Source organism: Cydia fagiglandana, chromosome 18 (genome assembly GCF_963556715.1).
Source record: "Cydia fagiglandana chromosome 18, ilCydFagi1.1, whole genome shotgun sequence".
Taxonomy (NCBI): Eukaryota; Metazoa; Arthropoda; class Insecta; order Lepidoptera; family Tortricidae; genus Cydia; species Cydia fagiglandana.
Genome location: NC_085949.1, coordinates 14,403,067 through 14,425,388, shown reverse-complemented (window position 1 = coordinate 14,425,388; position 22,322 = coordinate 14,403,067). Strand labels below are relative to the sequence as shown.

The window sequence follows — 22,322 nt, the reverse complement described above, 5'->3', positions numbered from 1 at the left end:
TACATGATGTTCAGTTAAAAATCAACTTGCTTTATTCGCATACATTTGTAGATAGATATAGTCTGCCAAGCCATTTCCGTCAGTAGAACAAAGCGGCAAATTTAAAAAATGTAGGTGCCAAGGGTTATCGAACCATAGAAAAAATCAATTTTGCGCCCTTTTCTACTGACAAAGTTGTTTGACCGGCTATAGAAGGAAATCTTTATCACGTGAATAATTACGAATGTTTAGGTACAGTCGACGTCAAAAATATATGTTTACACTTTTGAACCTTACTCCTTTATAATAAGGCAAAAATGTAAATATATCTGTGACGTCAACTTTACAACAGACAGCAGCCATTTTAAATTTAAATTTCACGTCGGTTCCGGAGTGGGTATCTCTCGTATGGGTTGATTAAGTGCAGCTGGCCGTTCCTGTACGGGTTGCCAAGACCTGGAAAAAGACAATTGGGTCAACATCCCTTTAATAGGGGGTATAACTGCAATGTTCTGCCGCCAGAGTGCAGCACTAGCGCCCATAGGAAACCATAGAGTAACTGTTCTAAGTAATGTAGAGTCGGACCAAGAAAAGTCTGCAGCGGATTTGATAGCCTACGCAGTGCAAGTGTTATGTATACGTCATAATTTCATAGAAGCTTGACTTTTAAAATAACACTTGCACTGCGTGGGCTATCAAATCCGCTGCAGACTTTTCTTGGTCTAATTCTAGACCCATTGAAAGAGATGTAGGCGCCTCCATTTGTTACTGACCTATGCATTTGCCAGTGACGCTGGAGCAAGTCGATCCTGGAGCGCACTTCCAGCCGAATTCGTCGTTCTCCAACTTCTCGGTGCAAGGCTCGTCGGGGCCCTGGGGAAAAGGAAACAGTAACTGCCTTGCGCTCTTTTTAGTATAGTTGATTTAGATGTATTACGATTTCTACCATCGGCCACTCTGTTAACTGTACATTGATGCACCTTATGCCTTTTGTAATAAGGTCCACCGATATACAGTTAGGAGTGTTGCTGTTTGTATAGTCAGTCCCTTATTTGACCATAAGATAAGAGGAGTCTATCTCTGTTAGTACGACAATACCTTCCTCCTCCTAGGTACCTTTGTAAAACTTTTCCCTATTTTCAAAATTGGTTTAGTCTGATCATAAGAAGAATCTGTGATGACTCCTATGAAGTCTGGAAATTCTAGAGTTAGAGTCTAAAGAATGCCCATGTAGTCTCAGCTAGCGAGTGTCGCATCGAACACTACCTAAAGGGCTTATTATTATTACATCTGCCTTATTCCCTCCTCCCATCTTTCTGCTGTGTGCTGAGGGAATATTCTCAGTCCATTCGGTAGAGAAGGTCCGCCGAAAGGTACATTTAATAAGCAATCCAGACTAGCAAAATATTATGTACCCGATAACAGTCCCGCCTTGAGCCACAGACTTTGTTGATGTAGGTCCCGTGGAGGCAGAGCTTCGCGGGCCGGCCGTTACGCATCTCACACACTTCGTCGCTCGTTAGCGAGGAGTAGCCGGGAGTCTCGCACACTGGGCAGTCGACCCACTCGCTGAAAACATATCAAAATATTCAAATACCATTTTTTTTATAGAAAATTAATTCGACTTCTTTGTATTAGAGTTAAACTAAGACGATTTTGACAGCATACGCACTGCCAGTGTTATTTAAACTTCATAATTTTTCATCTCGGAGTAATTAACAATGGAGCCGCCATTAACAGGCGTTCCCCTCTGTCGAAAATAGGCGGCCAATGGTCAACCACATGTCAACCATATGTATGGACTGACGTTTATCTGACATGACGTACCTATACATTTGATGTGCCCCTCCCCCGCAAAAAACGGCAGACTATTTTGTACCGAAAATTTTAGACATGGCGACTCCGTTGTTAATTACTCGGAGTTTTTCATAGAAGTTTGACGTTTAAAATAACACCTGCACTGCGTGTGCTATCAAAATCTCTGCAGACTTTCTTTGGTCGTACTCTATTAGTACAGCTAAAAGCTAGAGCTTAAAAGAAAGTTAGAAGGTTTTAAGAAACTGGCAACATCAATATGTTAATTTCATAAATCCCCGTCAATGTCAAAAAAATGTTGCCAGTGTATATCTTTATCCATTCATCCATCCATTTCCGTCACTAAGATAGTGCGGTAAATTTGAAAACTAGGGGCTAATTTGAAAACTAACTGTAGGGGCGGAGGGGAAAATTGGTATGTTGTTAGAACTGTTAAAACGTGTTTATTATTTCGTTGCATTGCGTATGTATATTATAATGACATGGTCCTGTTCCTCACGGGCTCTAGCATGTATTTATATACTCTGTAGTATACTTGCTTTAACAACAATTTATTGTTATTTTCTAGAAAATTAAACCTTTTACTAACGGCCCGATTCGAACTTTAAGATACGTCAAATATTACGTCTAGATACTTAGAGGATATAACCAACGGAGACGCCATGACTAAAATTTTCGGTACAAAATAGTCTGCCGTATTTTGCGGGGGAGGGGCACATCAAATGTATAGGTACGTCATGTCAAATAAACGTCAGTCCATACATATGGTTGACATGTGGTTGACCATTGGCCGCCTATTTTCGACAGAGGGGAACGCCTGTTAATGGCGACTCCATTGTTAATTACTCCGAGTCTAGATACCACATGGATTAGATATGTCAGTGTCAAAAGTGACGTTTCTTCAAACAAAACCTTGACTTTTGACATTGACATATCTAATCTATATCGTATCTTGACGTAATATTTGAAGTATCTTAAAGTTCGAATAGGCCCGTAAGGATTAGCTGACATATATGAATTGGTTGAAGGAAACTACCCTTTAGACGTAAAGCCCTGTCTCTCTTCGCATCAATGTTACAAACTGGCATACCCTTTCTCCTGCAAGTCGTCTCGTTCAATTAGGTTCCGGGGCTCGAAGCGGTAGCGCGCCAGGCACGGCCCGGCCAGCAGCATCAGGTATACCAGGGGGTGCATCATCACGGAGTTCTGGAACAGTTACACCAATCTTATACGCAATTTTAGGTTATCAATAGACATCCGTTCCTAGAATTAATAACTATAGAACCCTGAAAAGAATTCAATAGATACTTACTTAATAGTTTGCCTGAAGCCATAAGACGTGAAAATAATAAGCCTAAAAGAACTAGGTATGTTAAAAAACACTACCAAAATATGTGACATTCCACGACAAAAGGTACCTTATGGCGGCCGGCGCTTACGTCGCATTGCGTCGCAATAATATTGGAGCGACGTTAATAATAGCGTAAGCGCCAACCGCCATACCTTTACTCGTGGGACGTCACATATATTGTAGTAATTTAATTACATACTATAAGTTATTAAGTTGATAACTAGACTGACATAGTCAAACTTATTGTTGAGTTTTGCGGGGCTAAGACTATTTTTAAGAATAACTCTGTATTTTATTAAATAAACAAATAATAATATTAGAAGTTTTTGTGGAAAAATAAAGACAAAATGAAATATCGACATGTCTGTTATCGATGTTACCTTAACGTTACGATTAGGTACCGCCGCCCATGGACACCCGCAACCTACCAGAAGGGTTGTAAGTGTGTTGCCGGCCTTTGAGATGGGAGTACACTCTTTACTACCTACAAAACTATAATTCTATTATTTCGGTACATGTGTCCCTAATTATAATTATTATTCCTCTTTCTAGAACATCATTGGATTCATTGGTGACCATCTGTGACATTAAACGGTAGAGAAAGGCGACCTTAGGTACCTAACGTGATTTTCCTTAATTCTAGACGAAATCTTTCCAACCCACATGTTTGTTCCCTGGCTAATTATATATAACAGTCTCACATGTGAATAGTAATTAATACGGATTCTATTTCGAAATGTCTCGTCAGCTCCGTCGCGACGTTCATGAATGAAACGCGGTGTAGGCGCCCGAGTCAAGTCACGGGAACATCCACTCGTGATTGTCATTATAGTTTTACTATAAATACTGCTAGACTTATAAGTATGTACTCATTCACCGGCTTGCGATAATCTTACACCCCGACATTTAGGCAAATACGTACTTACACTCGGTGCCGTCATTGAATTTTAATCAATAATATGATTAATTATTAAAAAAAAATAGTTTTTTTTTAATTTATAGATGACTGACGACTCCTGGATTTACTGAATTGCGTTTAAAAGTATAATATCTGGGAGACTGAGCTCTGCTCGGAAAACATCTCACAAATTCGCGTTTTCCCAGAGATAAGACCTAGCTAGATCGATTTATCGCCCCCGAAAACCCACATATAGCGAATTTCATCGAAATCGTTAGAGCCGTTTTCCGAGATCCCCGGAATATATAAGTAAATAAATATATACAAATACAAGAAATGCTCGTTTAAAGGTATAAGATTTATTAACAATTTTTCTATATACATAGCAATAGCATAAGATAGTTGTCACTGTAGTTAGCAAACTTATTGAATCCCCTACCTATAGGTAACTGTAAAATGATGAATGAGTAATGCTACAATGAAATGATCCGTCAGCACACAGTCATTCGAACGTGCAACGGAAACGTTCTTTTAAATTAATTAAACACACTTTGCTATTTTTATAAATTTTTCATTACCGTAAAATGGGGTGAGTTGACTGAAATTTGACTTTCAAACCTCGATAAAATTTTATTTTTACATGTGAAAACTGAATGGTGTATATAATAAGTGATTCGGACGTTTGTATTTTAGTTTATATTTTATTTTGGGTAGTTCCATTTCATAACTTTGACGATAAAGAGGAAAAACCACCTCACCCCGTAGTGCCTCGTATTTGGGGTGAGAGGGTTTTTCATACAAAGGTGATTTTGGAAGATTGTTGGATCGACTTTTTTTTATTATGCGTATTACTATAGCCCCATTTTAAATTGGAATACATTATTTTTGTAGCAGTAGCCTTAAAAACCCTTCTCACCCCCCTCTCAAACCTTCTCTCCCCATTCATAACCCACCTCTCCCCGCGAAACCTACTCACCCCGTTTTACGGTACATGCAATGATCTAGGCATATAAGTAATGGGGAGCTATGTGGTAGTGGGCGTGCGTGTTGTAGCTAATATACCTACGAATATAAAAGAGCGCCGAGATCGTGGGTATCCGCACGTAGAGACTTCTATTTGCGACGTCGGTGGGTGTGGTGTTTACATTTACCGTCTTCACCCGGCTTCTATTTACCTATTTACCAGTATATTTTAGGCTAGGTAAAGGTCAAAATGTTAACTAACAGGTAGGCTAGGTGTATTAGGGTATGTTACATGTATAGGTACTACGTTACGTAGGTATAATGCTAGGTAGAGTTAATTAACTCCGTTAAAAGGAATTCTATTCTACCCATAGACCTATTATATTACTTTCTACCAAATATATTTCAAGTAAATCAGAGTACCTACTTAATATTCGACTCTACCATTATTATTCCAGCCTTAACCAACTCGTGGAGGAAAGGGACATTTATGTATTTGCTTTCCTTAAAATGCTATTAAAATAAATAATTATTCAAGCAGTTGAAATCTGGGTCAAAGACGATATGTATACTTCATCGGCTTTATTAATACGAATCGCGTGATCAAAAGCATTTCTGATGCTTTCATCATAATTAATGATTGAAGCTGTAAAAATCAATCAATCTGATTATTATTCTTTTTATTTTTACCAAAAGTTATTGACCGAGGTTCGAAATGGGCGGCGCCGGCCCCAATATTTTATTAACGTCTGGAGCGACTCATCTTCACCAGTCCGTTTTTACTTGACTTGTTCACATATACCGGATGTGGCCTGTAATACGAGCAAAATTTAACTGTAGGCTGTGCTCCTCATACTGACCAACATTTGTTGAGCGACTTTTAAAAATAACTTGTGGTTTGATTTTTAATACACTTTAAATTTTATTCTTAGACGCAATGTATTGCGAATTCTGTTATGTTTAAGGCGTGACAAGCAACGTCAATCACAATAACAAGGCGTAACGATGGCGTCCATTGAAGATTATATTTATTTTGTATGAAAAATAGGGAGTCTAAATATTTACTTCATAATTTTTAAAAGTTGTTGAACAAGTGTCACCGTTTGAGGAGTACAATGTATGTTTTAATTATTTGCTCATGTTACAAGCCACACCCGGTATATGAAATTATAATTATAGGTAGTTTGATTTAAGAAGTCACTGACATGGAGCGGAATTTAAAAATAAAACGTCATTGCAACGTAAATTGGGTGTTTGTTGAGAGAGTTTGCTGAACACATCCAATGCTGCCCCAATATAGATAAGAAAGTACCGTAGCAGAGAAAAATGGGCAATGTATTTGTAGACATGTTATAAAGACATAAGAGATATATGACATGGTAAAGAGACTTGCGCACGCGACGCGTCCCCGCCCGCCCAAGCGATCCCCCGCCCAGCCCGAATGCGCATTCAAGTGACACTCTTCGTCTGAAGCGGATCTTTCACAACTTTTAAAAACAAAACTTTTTAAACAAAAACTTTTGAAGTCGGTGTTTCAGTGTGTTCATTTGTTTTAACGTTCGAATTTCGATTTTAGAAATGGGTATGATATCGCGAGTGCGTGGACGCATACGGAGTGATTCTTTCTCGAAGATTCACACGCTTAAGTCCGAAGACAAAATAGCTAATATCGGTACGTAGACATTATTAATGCGATAATTAAATTTCATTGTAGTTCGATTACCATTGTACTAACTACTAATTAGTATGTCTTGGATTTTTGGCAAAGAAATTTAAGCTACTTACAGTACTTACTAAGTATATTTTTTTATTAAGTTTAAGTACCTATTTATAATGACAGAAAATCAGCTGTTGTTATTTATAAATGAATGTGCGCGTTATTTGTTGTTATTTTTCTTAACAATGAGTCATCGTATTCTAAATTTGCTTTAATCGCATGTGTCTGTGATATAAAATTGGAGAAGATAAACAAAATACGCACTAATATCAGATGTTATGTTTTGAAACATCATATAAATGCTATAAATAGTACCTGATGATGTTTACTAAGTCGTGAGCGACATACAAAAAAAAACTCTACCCTCCTAAGACCCAGAGTCATTATTGCAGTTTTGAATTTGGAACCTTCTTTTATTCCATTATAGTTCAAAATTCGATTTAAATTTGTTCTGTTTAAAGGAACTCAGGCCTTAGGAGGAAAATGGGTCAATAACAAACAACAATTTGGTTGTCAAGGTTGGGAGATTGAGGCCAAAGACATATTTCTCGAAAGCTAGGTTAGCGTCTCAAGGAAACGTTTCAAGTCTAGAGTTTATAAAGTGTGGGCCGAGGCCGGGCCGGAGCTTCCGGTGCTTCATTTTCTATGGAAAGCACCACATGATCGCCGATCAACCGTCATAGAAAATGACATGTCGGACTCCCCGGCACAGGCTCGGCCCAAGTCTATGCTACATTTAAGCATATAAAGGTACCGTCACACAGGCGCGTTTTGCGGGCGGCGCGTAAGCGGGGCGCGCCGCTTTTACATATAAAACGCTCACGCCGCGCTCAGTGCGACGGAACCTTTATTTATAACATTTTTATACATCATTGGTGGGAAACAAGCGTACGGGGCACATGATGGTAAGCTGGGTTTTGCATGTGTGTTGAACATGAGATGATTTCGTATTGATTTAGATCATTTAGACAAGGGTATGGCATGTTTTTTGCAAGAAATTTTGATGCATTATGTAGATAAGGTATAGAGGTACTTGAATCTTTATAAAATGCGTCGGTAAATAAAGAGCCGAAAGATAATTTGGGAACATATTTCGTTTGCCATTAATTTTACGATTCAGGAGTCTAGATGGCGGTTTTATTTATTTTCTACATAATTTTAGGCGGAGCGTTGACCCGCGTGGAGAGTTCATTTAAAATTGGCACGAGTTGGTTCGCTGTTGACGTGCTTATTATGGCTCCTCTACACGATGGGCCAACGCCGGCCACTCCAAGGGACACAGCCATGCGGTAGAATGAGATAGCAATATCACTTGCTCCCTCTAACATATAAATGCGTCCCTTGGAGTGGCCGGCGTTGGCCCATCGTGTAGAGGAGCCATTAGGTTTGGTTTTGTAGACTTCGCTGTCGTCACAGAATAAATAATAGTAAAAAGTACAGAAGACTCACTCTCTAACAAAACGCGTCTGTTACGATCAGGACAGATATCGCCGCTAGGTGGCGACAGCGCCACGCGCGGCTTATTGTTAGCCACCAAAATTGGTGTAGAATGGATGTACTATTAGCTACCTGTTACAAAATCACGGAGTGAGCGACGCCTGCTGTCGTCTAATAACCCGTAAATATCGAATGGTAGATTATATATGCATAAAGGCTCAGTGTTTTAAGGATGACTTCACGTTAGAGCGGGTCGTGCCCGAACCGAGGCCTCCGACATGTCATTTCCTATGACGGCTGATCGGTGATCACGTTGGTGCTTACCATAGAATACAAAGCGTTGGAAGCTCCGGCCCGGCCTCGGCCCGGACTAGCGTGAGTCATCCTTAAAACGCTGAGGTATGTAGGTATGCACCTGTTTTTAGGGTTCCGTACCCAAAGGGTAAAACGGGACCCTATTACTAAGACTTCGCTGTCCGTCCGTCCGTCCGTCTGTCTGTCACCAGGCTGTATCTCACGAACCGTGATAGCTAGACAGTTGAAATTTTCACAGATGATGTATTTCTGTTGCCGCTATAACAACAAATACTAAAAACAGAATAAAATAAAGATTTAAATGGGGCTCCCATACAACAAATGTGATTTTTGACCAAAGTTAAGCAACGTCGAGAGTGGTCAGTACTTGGATGGGTGACCGTTTTTTTTTTGCTTTTTCTTTGTTTTTTTTTTTGCATTATGGTACGGAACCCTGCGTGCGCGAGTCCGACTCGCACTTGCCCGGTTTTTTTATGCCGCATCCTCCTCATATATTGGCGAGCAATACACGAACTATCCTTGGCAATTAGGTCTTGTAGTTTATTTAGTGTGTTTCACGACCTGCGCACAGTTTTTTTGGAGGGCATTATATGTTTCCACTTTTATATCTTATCAGCTAGAGGTGTAGCTAGGCTAAGATATAAATTCTTTTTGGTACATCTACTGGCTTTAACGCGGTGACATCGGTATTTAAGCGATTTTAGTTCGTCTTCGAATTCTTGGATGATGCGATCAGATGTTTTATAAGCGGCCATCGTAAATTTTATAGCATTTTTGGTGCAGCGGAGTGGTGTTAACGGAATTGGTATAGATAATTCCAACTGAAATTGTAAATTAAGGTGAATATTAACGTAATTAGGTGAATAGTAACGTATTATTGTTTATACCAATTCCGTTAACTCCGCTGCACCGAAAATGCTATAAAATTTATGATGTCTGTTTATAAGGTCGTTATAGTTTGTTTTTGATTTCAACACCGCGAAAGCTTCAATAACATGTTGTTGATGTTGTTTACGCACATGCGCGGATTGAGTTGGATTTTTATATTGAAATGAAATGTTTATGGATATGATCTTTCCATTACGAATATAATATACATACCTATATTCTAACAAAAAGTATATTTTATTGACATATACGGTACGTCTATCCTACACTCAAAGTATCAAATTTTTTCAGGGTATATTGAACCAATTCTTAAATTCCAGTATGGCTGCTGTCGCTGGTGCTGGTGCTGCCGTACTGGGCGCCGCGGGGACTGTTGGTGGCGCTGGGCGGCGCCTGGCTGATGGCCGCCTACACGTGCCTCGTGGTGCCCGTGCTCATCTCCGCCAACTATCGCTACCCGGCGCGTTGGTGGCCCGACGCGGTGAAGCTTGCGCAAGGTGAGTCATTCCAGCACGGCTGCTGCTGGTGGCGCTGGGCGGCGCCTGGCTGATGGCCGCCTACACGTGCCTCGTGGTGCCCGTGCTCATCTTCGCCAACTATCGCTACCCGGCGCGTTGGTGGCCCGACGCGGTGAAGCTTGCGCAAGGTGAGTCATTCCAGCACGGCTGCTGCTGGTGGCGGTGGGCGGCGCCTGGCTGATGGCCGCCTACACGTGCCTCGTGGTGCCCGTGCTCATCTCCGCCAACTATCGCTACCCGGCGCGTTGGTGGCCCGACGCGGTGAAGCTTGCGCAAGGTGAGTCATTCTAACATGACTGCTAATGCTGCTATCTATCTATGGATGCTGCTGGAGGTGGTGCTGGGGCTAACTTGGAGTCTTTTGATGCACGAAAGAGCTACATGTGCTACGACGTAGCCCGTAGCATTGTTATACCGGTATGTAGCGGACACTGTTCTTAATAAGGCACAGCAAATGTACTCGTATATATCATGCGCATTGAAAGCAAGAATGTATTTCCTAAGCCTCGCCCTTTTAGAAGAATCGCACGATGCTTACAAGCGACAACCTGTGCTGGATGGCTTTATAAAACAATGTTTAATGATAGTCATTAGTGAAATCATCTAGTCATGTCTATCTTTTAGCGCGACCTAAGTTAGTCCGAGATCTTTATCAAAAACGTATCAACGCTTAAAAAGCAGACGTACTGGGTGTAATTAGGTAAACATCGCGGATATTTTAAACTCCATTGGTAGTTCTCAATGAAAACAATGCGACGCAAAGCAAAGGCCGGATGCGATACGGATAAATCTCCTGTAGGCCGGCTGTTTACTTCATATTTATTATTTTCCTTGGCAAAACAAATTCCTCTCATAAATACTGGCGACAACAGCAAGCGTGCCAATTTACTGACCTATATCGCGTGGGCGCAGATCGCATAGATTTGTACTGTGTCTAGCTGTCTACGCATGAAAATGACTTGTTAAACAAAACAACATTTTTCCAACGGTATCTAAATGCGTATTTATCTGAAAATAGTAGTGATACACACATAGTGTAACGAAAATCTTAATAGCGCGATTGAGCTTTGCTCTCAGTGGGGAAAAGCGCCATCTAACGGAGTATGAAGAGTGTCTACGTACTCCATATTTACAATTAACATCGTGGAATATTCTTAGATGTAACTAGGATAATTTATTTCACTTTTTAAGGGCCATGAAAACCTATCACGATTGCTTTCCCCATTCCCGTCACTCTTTCATCATTTCGCATCTAGCCCATACAATTAACGCGTACACACATTTGGCATTTCCAACATATTATACAGTGTTGTGTGCGAAAGTCAGGTCATTCGTCGACAGAGCTGAATGAGCGGCGGAAATGGCGAGCCGCCAACACTCGTGCGTCAGTAGTTCCTGTTCTTCAGAAAAACATTGTTGCAACAACCTATAACTTCGTACATCCTTAATGCCTTTCTCTTCCAAGGTCCCGCTATCATGGTTCAAAACACGCCCTCCAAAATAAAAATGGTATTATTGCCTTGGGAAATGTTCTGTCAATAACTTGTGTTTAGCACGAGTTCGTACTCACGTTTACCGTCACATCCGTCACTTTCTGACATATGCAGGAAAGAACGAGAGTGAAAATGAAAATGGACGGATGTTGTCAGTTGAGCGCAAAGAATATAATACTCACTAGGAGAAGAACGATAACTCCATACAAAAAAATGTCCCCTTCAAAAGTTCGTTTATACTACTAAGCGCTCGGTAGGATACCATTGTAATTAGAATTGACAACCCGTTTAGCCTAGCGCCCCTAGCGGGTATTGGCAGTAATCCAGTTCAGGAAGCTAATGGTCCTGGGTTCGAATCCCGGAGAGGGAATTTCTTTTTGTATTATTTTATTTTTTGTTGGGGTCAGGTTTTTAAGAGCCCATCAACGTGCACACTAGCGCCACTGCTGAATACACTAAACTAATTTTTATGTTACTGGATTCGTCAACCTACCCGTTCAAAACTAAAGCGGCCGTTTTTGTTTTGAGCTCATAGATTGACGAATCCAGCAACATAAAAACTAGTTTGATGTATTCAAAAGGTACTTAAATACACAATACAGTCAGTAGCGGCCACTTTTTTAAATACCTGTAAAATTTAAATTAAACTTAAATAATCACGATTATTTATTTTAGCAGTGGTGCTAGTGTGCACGTTGTTGGGCTCTTAAATTAGCATATCACAAATAAATAAAGAAATACGTTATAAGATAATGATTAGGTATTATATTTAAAAATTCGTCAAATATAAAAGGTTACAAAAAGTGACGTATTATTAAGATATAAATATTTTCATTCCTATTAGGATTAGTGTATATATGTTAGGAGCAATACATATGAATACATACATTGATATGGCAAATGGTTACAAGTTGTTATTACATCTATCCGGTTATCGGACATTTCTGCTCCACAGCTCCACGCAGCGTTCTTGGTCACCGGAAAACTAGTCTGTATATGCAGCAGATCCGTGCCCTTTGAGCTTTTTTCAAGAAATCATATGACGGGCCAGGATTATAATATTATCTCACGCTGAAGCCATGATTCACTTTCTAAAACAAAATAGTCACAAATTAAACAATATAATCTAACTTCCTAATTACTAACGTCGCTAATTCCTAAGGTCTAAATTTACCAGCTTACTCGTAAACAATGAGAGGTTTTACATCTATGATGAATTTAGATTATAATTTCGGACGCGATATAGCGTCCGCGGGACTTACGGGGATAGTAAGATTAAATTATTATATTTGAATTTGGTAATTAGTACGCTCATTTTTATTTAAAGATTGATATATTTCTTACCTTGAAATTATCGCTGTTTCTGGTTTACTACAACGGTTTCCACACACAAATTAGGGCTTTTCATAATCCGGATAAGAATTGTTGATGAAGTCGCCATTACCGGATACATAATACAGCAAGGAAGGAAGAGCGACAACGGTTTAAATTTAACTAAGTCTGTGCGAAGACGCATTTAGATATGTTGCTCGTACATATGAATAGTTTTTATTTTTAAATTAATAGGTAAATAAATATATTTCAAGTGAATAAATCGTTTTATATGAAAATTTATATTTTTGGCGTTAAATGACTTAAATGACAGCATTGACATCACAGACTTTTGTCTTGTCTATGTTCTTACCGGCCAGACTCAAATCAAGACCTATCAAAGAGGCCTATTGACAAAGATTTTTGTTTTAATTTTATCAAGGAGGGTAGAGGCACGTCTACCCTTCATAGATTTTATGAACATAGACAAAGACAAACTGAAATAGATAATAATTTACATATTTCAAAAAATAAATAATAATTTACATATGACTTTGACTACTTCATAAAATACAAATCAAAATATATTTGATAAAATAATTGGATTTGTTCCTAGAAATCGTATAGACAAAGCCAGTTCTAGCAATGTTGCTGTAGTAAAATATTTTTATGGTAATTACTGGCAATACAGCTCTAGAAACGGAGCACACATGTACAATTATGAAGGGTCACGTCATTCCAAGGAAGTCAATAGGCCTTGGTTGAGCGTCACTGATTTCCGGTCTACTGCGAATTAGCTGCACTTATCATGAAAGAAGTGTAAGACGAAGACGAATAGCACTATTAATTTAGCGAAGTTGATGATTAAAAGGCACAGCATCAGATTCGAACTTCTATCAGGCATCGTAGGATCGTTTGCAATATTTTTCCTCGAAATCCTAGAAATAATATGTACTATATTTACGAGACTCTTTGTTTGTGAATTCTCGTACCTAATTGTCTCGATTATCGAACTGTAATCGAACGAAATGTGCAAGGCAGTTATTAATTACGTAGGGTAGCAGTTAAAATCAATCTTTGTCGAGGAGCTTTATTTAGGTTCCACAGTAGGTATTTAAATAGAATTTGTTCAAGACCTACGAAATACCTAGCTGCTTTGCAGTTGTAAGTGCCTAGGTTAGTAGTTAAATAAAGGTAAAGTCCAGATTTTATTGAGGAACAAGTCAAGTTTTAGGTTCCATAATAATAGTATTTAAATCTATTACTTAGGTTTAGGTCTGGAGGTCGCGGGTTCGAACCCCGGCTCGTACCAATGAGTTTTTCGGAACTTATGTACGAAATATTATTTGATATTTACCAGTCGCTTTTCGGTGAAGGAAAACATCGTGAGGAAACCGGACTAATTCCAATAAGGCCTAGTTTACCCTCTGGGTTGGAAGGTCAGATGGCAGTCGCTTTCGTAAAAACTAGTGCCTACGTCAAATCATGGGATTAGTTGTCAAGCGGACCCCGGGCTCCCATGAGTCGTGTCGTGGCAAAAATGCCGGGATAACGCCAGGAAGAAGAAGACTTAGGTTTAAAACTTTAAAACGCGTTTTTTTACAAAATTCATAGAAAATACTTACCAGACAGATTCCTTAGGACGAGTTCTATGGCGTTGTGGAGGGTGACTCTGAACTGACTACCCTTGGTCAACGGGGGTCCTTTTATACCATCTAAAATTGTTGAGAAAAATAATGTTGACATCTTCGTGGTGCCCTGGATGGCTTTATGTTGTAGTGAAACAGCTGAAAGTATCAAAATAAATAAATAAATATTAGGTGACATCTCAACAAATCTACTTAATCACAAACTAAGCAAAGCTTATACTATGTATAATATAAATAATACTATAGATAAGTATTCCTAGAGACTGTTGCCTCACGATTTTATATAAGTACTTACTAAAAGAAATCGATTTGTTAAGAACGTACCTATATATATATCATTGACAGGTAGACGTATTCTTCTTTAATCTGTCAAGAAGACCACTTCAATATGTAGAATCGTCATTGTGTTCGTTTATCCCCGAGCAAGCTAAACTGTGTTCTTTTTACCCCATCTCACCTCAATATCGAAAGCGAACTAAAAAATATTATAATTACGCTTTTGTGAAAGTGACGAATGTGTCCCGGATCTATTATTCGCATGCTGCTTATTGTTGGCCCTTTATCCGTCTCTCTGCATGGATGGTTAAATTGATAGTAGGACTCAACTAAACGACTGTTTCTCTCTGTTGATATCGTTTATTCAAGCCACAGACACATTAAATTTATGAGAGTATAGTTATAATGTTTGTTCTCGAGTGCGAATTTGTATATTAAATAAATGGTCCTGGTTCCTTTCGGAATAAATAGTTCATTTCTCTGGAGCATTCTTATAAAAAAGGGGAAAAGTTATGCAAATGTAGCAAAACGGACGGGCAATGCGGGATGACGGGTTCAGTCAGCCAGCCGCGACCTTGTTGCTGGAGCCGCCCACGCACTGACTGGTACCTAATCATGCTTGGAATCTTGTGCCGTGCGATATCAATACTGCTAATAATGTACTACAAATGATTAACAGTCCTATAACATTCTTACATCCTTCAGAAATATCTGACGTTTGACATTATCATTAATTCCCGCCCGGGCAATATCAGATCAGATCTCTATAGCTCTTTATTTTTTGAAGCTGTATTCTTCCTAGTTGTTTCTCTCTTGTCTAAGAAATTTTGGCCATATGCAATTGCTTTCCATGTACCTAGTCTCTTCAGAACACTGGAATTGGTCATCTACCAACTTCAACTACCATATGATCTTCCGTTTGAAATCCTAAGTTAATTTGTTTTTCAAAAACAAGTAATCTTGTAATATGAACAAGGAAAATAATATTTTCTGCGTAAAAAATACATAAGTATTGAAGCTTTTTTATTAAACGAAATGTTTCTCTTTGATTATCATAAGCCTTGGTGCCTTGAAAATATCGTAAACTATTTTATATCTTGTGAATCTTGTCCGAATCATAAATATCCACTACCTAACATAAAACACTACACAAAATGTATCTCTTGCGAAATTGCGAAAGTGGGTTAGTCATAAAAGAAAATCTAATCCCCTAATTCATAAAATTTTACGGGCCTGATTTAGTAAAATTATGTTTTATCCCTTTCTTACAAATATACATACATACATACATCACTGGCTCAGTGATCCAAAGAGGATCTTGGGCGGACAGGTCTTTTTGGGCTTCGTCACACCAGCGGTATCTGGGACGCCCAGACGGACGTTTTCCGCCCGGGTGCCCCACATACGCTCTTCTCACAGCACGATCCTCCCCCATCCTCTCCAGGTGACCAAGCCAGCAAACAGCAGTTCTTACAAATATACAGTGTGTTTTCTGTAACAAAAGCAATGGGATCTATGGGACCAACTCCAAAATCACAAAATTTTTTTGGCCGTTTTATAGATTTTGTTCGAGTGGAAGTGGATGTCGACGTTTTCTATGGGAAGGGAAGGCCAATTTTTTTTGGGGATTTCGGGGTTGGTCCCATTGAAAAAGTTGTTCACTATGACCTACCTCGCACAATATGGCTAACGGTCCAAAAATGTCCATGTATAAGATTTCAATGAAAATTAGAATTTAAAAGCAAGCGAAAATGCAAAGTAATGTTGTGTTATTTCCAGAGATGTGGCGCAGGCTGGAGAGGCCAGTGTCGTGCGCGCTGGGAGTGGTGCGCGCTGCGTACGCGCCGGTCGACCGCGCGGAGAAGCTCTTCATCCAGATGAGCAACCTGTCGACAATGATTGGACAAGTGAGTATAACCCACAGAAAACCGTGCGATATTAAATAAGCTCTATTACGAGTGGTGACCGCTTGTCGTCCTATAAGATCTGTCTTAGGGGTTGGTCTGTGGTAGAACCTCGAATAACGAGTTTTTACACTTGTTGAGGTACTTCAAAAACTAATTTTGTTACTCCCGAAAAAATCGTTGATGAGCATATTTTAACTATTCATTGAAACACTGTGGTTTATTTTAAACCGTTTGTTTGTGTGTATAGCTTTGTCATGGTAGTAGAATGAAATTGTCATAAGTATATATATAGTAGTAGGTAATTTACACTGAATTATATGTATACAAAATGTGTGTAGTATATATATAAATACGTTAATATCAGGCGCTATGTAAAATGTAAACGTTTATCATCACGCAACTAGGTGTGGGTAATGTTATGTTCAATGAGTGGCTACCTTTATTTGCTTAAGTAGTAGGTTGTTGACTGGCAAAATAGGCTCGTAATCGTCTATTTAATAATTAACTTATAACTGAAACCGAAATATTGTTGTTCCAGTTGCTGATGTTCACCGCGTGCGACCGGCTGTTCGTCTCGCAGGGCCGCCTGACCTGCCTCTACTCCCTCATGTTCTACAACGTGGTCACCTACTCCGTGAGCTACGTGCGCGAGCTCTGCACCAAGGAGGACTGGTCGCCCTACGTCAACGTCACCCGCCACTCGCGCGTCAAGCATCTCGCCATGTCCGCCACCAAGATTGTCCTCGAATGGACTAAAGCGGTCACTTTCATAGTCACTGTGACTTTTGTCCTGTTAGCCTTTGGACTGGAACAGGGCTTGGAGCATTACAAACCGACAGCGCTGTACACGCTCTTCACCGGTACTTATTATTTGCTAACGGAGCGGACGTTCCTAGAGCTCTGGCCGTTGGCATTGACAGCTATGAAGTTTGAGCGCTTAGAAGGTATGGAGGCGCTGTATTTTGGTGTGTGGGCGCGAGGTGTGACGACGGCGCTGGCGCTACCGCTGGTGCCGGCTCTGGCGTGGTGTGAGCGCTGGCGGCTAGCGCTGCTGCTGCTGTACGTGAACGTGATCGTTCATGGCAGGCACAGGCTCGGTGAAGCGTTAGGAAAGCTGAATGAAGCGTGCGGCTCGCTCGCTAGATTCCGACGAGCGACGGCCGCGGAACTCTCCACGCTAGAGGATGTGTGCGCCGTGTGTCTAGGAGTGATGCGCTCGGCGCGCGTGACGCCCTGCGCGCACTTCTTCCACGCCGACTGCCTCAGGAGATGCCTCGCGGCCTCGGACCGGTGTCCCATATGCATCAGGCCGTACATATTCTGCTGATCGCTGGACACCACATTCGCCGGACAAGACTGTTGAGATTACGAAAGCCTCAAGCGTCGAGATCCAGAACGAAATCCACGGAAAAGTGGATCAATATCTATTGCTTGGAGACTTTCGTGCATGATTTCTGTTCATGCGCAATTTTTAACCACCAGTATGATTTAGGTTTATATAACATTCGTATTTACTCTATAGGGTCTAATTTAGCTCGGTGTACCTATTCTAAAAAAACTATTTTAAACACTTAACAATTATTGATAATTAGTAGGTAAGTCATTTCTTAAAAAATATACAATACGATAAAAAAATACGTAGAAAATTAATAGGTAGCTACTAGCTTAGCTAGAACAAAATTTACAGCATAGAATTTTTATATTTTTATTAAATAATAATGACCAAATAAAACGCTTCACTGATGTTGACAAACAGTGTCTTTCGTTTATCATGTAAAATGCTCGTAGCAGTCGTAGCAGAAGCACTGCAGTGCAGCAGTTGCAGTGCAGTATGAAATGACACCTTGAAACCTATAATTTTGTTATAAACACAGCATATGATTGCTTACTGCATATGGCCCTTCGAACCGGATTTCAGTAATGATATTTTTATTAAAAATATACCCAGTACATACAATACTATCATGTCATGTAAATAATGTCATGTAACCCAAATTTATCAGTTATTCGCCCCCAGTTTTACTGTATCTCGATGTTGTCTTAAAAACGGGTGTATAGTATATTTTATCATCCCTTAGTTACCGCGCTTTATCTAACTTACTAAATAATTTATTTTCGTGTTCATTATTGTCCTTATTGTTTTATAGGCAAACAGTTTTGTTTATCTTGTGTTTACCCTAATGAAAAAAATATGACTAGGATCATAATATGATGGGTCGTGCGTTTTTCGTAAATCCACTACGTAAATAACCTCATGCCACCCAATGTATATTAGGATGTACAATCAGTTTCGATGGAATGTCAACCTTAATAAAAACAAATTAGGCAGCTTTTCATTAGTCTCGTATAATTTTCGAACAAATGAAATTCAACCCAATTGAAAATACAAAAAGATTCTAATTTCCTTGGCTATAATTTTGTATGGTGGGCGGCACTAGGATAAGATAGGTATATCGTACCAGAGTGACACTATGCGACAGTGAAGGTTATCTTATAAGCAGCGGAAAGTTGTAAAAACACGACTAAGTATCTCTTCTAATGTTACTTTCTTTGTCTTTTGTATTCTTATTACTATATTTGTCTTTTGTATATATAGTAACAGCACCACAGTCATGGGACATTTAAGAGGGAATTTGGAGTATTTGTGATATTTCCCTAATACATGTGAATGGTCTACCGCTTAGCGTATTGAAAGATGAAAGTCCTACCCGTCTTTCATGTTTCAGGCGTGTTGTATCAAAGATACTGCAATGAGTTTCCACATACTTAACAAATTAAAACTATACTATTTTTCTCCAGTCATGGACACCAAAGCTCCAGTAATGGGCCCCCCAGTAATGGACACTACTCTATCAGTATAAAATATTGAAATAGGTCATCAGATCTGGTCCATATATGTTATCATAATATTGCATTATCATCCGATTTGCATATTTAATTACGAATACAAAATTTCAACTCAATCGGAAAACGGGAAAGTGGCTCAAACTCGGCTACCAAGATTTGACCCACACTAAAAAACGATATTAATTTATCCGAAGTCCGAGCATACCTCCTGGTTGACATATTTCGTAACTACATTTTACTTCTGTATTGTTTAAACATGAAATGATGGCATGGCAAGCATCATTATGTAAATTTCCCATTATAGGAGGTATGCAGTTTTACAGCTCCTATAATGGGATTGGGCCAAATACCACTATTTTTTTACATCTGTGGACTCACAACATAGTATGTTGTATACCTTATCTCATGGTAAATGCAATTAACAAAACACATTTTAGTTTTCATCAAGTATTAATTAATTAAAATTTAATAAATTAACTCACCTCTCTTAGCGAAGTTGTTAAGAATTCGTAGTGGTATTTTTTTTTCAGTGACACGACAACTTTTGGGTTGACGCCAATTTCTTAAAAAACAACCAAATTTAATAAAAATTCAAACTGAAACAGCTCTAGGACTCTTATTTATGATAATATACAGGCAGTGTTTATAAACTACTTTTAGACACTTATTTTACAGGATTTGTGGTTTTTTTGTCCCATTACTGGTTCCACGCCCATCATAGGGTAAACTACTATATTAATTTTGTTGTTATTCTTTATGTATACTTATTAATAATTTTCCTGTTATTCATGTTACCTGTCGTGATTGTTTCACCGGATGGTCTTATCGGAAGATCAGCGCTGGAAGTCGCCAGCAACATGCTGAGGTGAGGCCATTTCGTGGCACTTTCTGTTCAGTATAAGTTTTTATTTTGTGTTTGTGCTCACGAATAAAATTATTTCTATTCTATTCTACTATAGAACTACCGTATATACCAGAATTTATTTTATATTTATTTATTATTGTAATTTTTACATGCCCTGCGGTAACTATATTACCTACCCACAATTTTATGGGTCCAATACAACGTAAGAGCTTTGTAATTATACTTATAATTTTGTAATAAAGAAAGTTTAAAACAAGAAAGATTTTTCATTTTTACACGTAAGCATGCAAACTTCAACCTCACTTAGGGTTACCAGATGACAGGAATTTTCCTGACATGTCAGGAATTTTGTCCTTTTGTCAGGAATAGGGACGGAACACGAAAATGTCAGGATTTTTTTGAATTGATAGACTTTTTTATAAAGTGCCTTTTTATTTATTTAAATTAATCCAAAAACGTAAAAAAATAATAAATGACATCCACTCAACTTATCAATAACTTCGTAATTATTAATTAATAAATCTTTACTTAAGCATACATACATAGATGTTTTAGAAATCGAATTGTACCGCGTTGACGGCAAGACCGTCGTCGTCAAAAATATGAATGCCAGGAAAAATATTCGGAAATCAGGAATTTGTCAGGAAATTCTAAATTTGTATCTGGTAACCCTAACCTCACTGGGTTTGGGCAGATTAGATAGTCAATATCTGGGAGACCGAGCTTTGCTCGGAAAACATAAAAACTCAAAAATGCACGTTTTCCCAGAGATAACATATAACCTAGCTAGGTCCCTCAAAAACTCCCATATAACAAATTTCATCGAAATCGTTAGAGCCGTTTCCGAGACCCCCGATATATACAGGCTGATTTCTGGGTCGTGATCCAGAACCACTTTTTCTGACTCTGTAAATGATCCACATTATGATATGGTAGTATTTGATTAAAAGATAATTACTTTAATTATTCTTATTTTTCAAGTAATATTAATGTTATACTAAGTAATTATGGTCACCCTATGACTTTTGACATACGCTGTATGGTAAGCGACAAGACGTCACAATGAGTAGGGTCACCAAATTGTATGCAAAAATATTTTTTCCTACTTGTCATCTGGAAAATAATCATCATTATTGGTGATAAACAATAATTAACAACATCATTAGGCTCATCTTTGGATTCTGTATGATGTCTGGCTCTCTTGCTCCACGACCCCGAAATCACCCTGTATAAATAAACTAGAATTGCTCGTTTAGATAGATTAGATAGATAGATATAGATTAGAATGTCAATCTGTCTATGTGGAAATAATATCCTTGCAAAGGGAAAGGTGTACAGCATTAAAAGCGTGTATCAAAACAAATTGACAGTTAAAGTGACATTCCATTTCCAACTGCAGCTGCAATACTGTTCATTTTAGTATGGAAATTGACACTGACAGCGACGCGTTTCCATAGTAAAATGAACAGTATTGCAGCTGCAGTTGGAAATGGAATGTCACTCTTACAGATTTAAATTGCGGATGTATCAATTGTTCCACTGATTGTTCACTCCTTATCTGTTTTCGTGCACAAAGCGCCTGCACGATATTCACAAGCCATGTTTTAAAAAACTAGCAACTCCAAACTCAGTTCTACAATCATCACTCGGATATTTTTTTTATTGAAAATAAGATGGTACTATAAATTATGACGACCGGTCTGGCCTAGTGGGTAGTGACCCTGCCTGCGAAGCCGATGGTCCTGGGTTCGAATCCCAGTAAGGGATATGATATATTCTCTATATCTTTTTGCCTCTTTTTTCTATCTTTTTGTCTCTTCAAATGCACCTAGATACCCGCCGGCCGATATTAATTAAGAATTCTGGTGGGATCCTGAACTATCCTGTACGGATATGATGGTCGTATTTGTCTACGTGACAGCGTGATAAAACGGTGTTCGTCTATTTCTATCCCGCAGAGTTAAAAAGTGACAGTTGTTTTATCACGTGGATAAATGTGGATAAAGCTATCCATAATAGGCTTGCTGAAGGAGATATCCTGAACGTGAACATATCAAATCAACTCAATCTACGACCGTATACTTACAAAATAA

At 38.9% G+C, this 22,322-nt stretch overlaps 2 protein-coding genes across 3 annotated transcripts; one reads left to right on the top strand and one right to left on the bottom strand.

The window, feature by feature from the left end:
- Nucleotides 1-314: 314 nt before the first annotated feature.
- Nucleotides 315-14,315, bottom strand: LOC134673120 (uncharacterized). The gene is made up of 5 exons (XM_063531057.1): nucleotides 14,311-14,315; nucleotides 2,885-3,000; nucleotides 1,395-1,548; nucleotides 753-852; nucleotides 315-435 (listed from the first exon to the last, which is right to left on the bottom strand). The coding sequence occupies exons 2-5, from the start codon at nucleotides 2,989-2,991 to the stop codon at nucleotides 350-352; spliced, it is 447 nt and encodes a 148-aa protein (XP_063387127.1). The 5' UTR covers nucleotides 2,992-3,000; nucleotides 14,311-14,315; the 3' UTR covers nucleotides 315-349.
- Nucleotides 6,448-18,963, top strand: LOC134673119 (uncharacterized). 2 transcript variants are annotated; one of them, XM_063531056.1, is made up of 4 exons: nucleotides 6,448-6,678; nucleotides 9,684-9,860; nucleotides 16,390-16,517; nucleotides 17,056-18,962. In XM_063531056.1, exons 1-4 carry the CDS (start codon nucleotides 6,585-6,587, stop codon nucleotides 17,842-17,844), a joined length of 1,188 nt encoding a protein of 395 aa, XP_063387126.1. In that variant the 5' UTR covers nucleotides 6,448-6,584; the 3' UTR covers nucleotides 17,845-18,962. The 2 variants fall into 2 exon arrangements, with proteins under 2 accessions (XP_063387126.1, XP_063387125.1); XM_063531055.1 differs by lacking the exons at nucleotides 6,448-6,678; nucleotides 9,684-9,860 and adding an exon at nucleotides 10,032-10,158 and having other exon boundaries at nucleotides 17,056-18,963.
- Nucleotides 18,964-22,322: the final 3,359 nt, after the last annotated feature.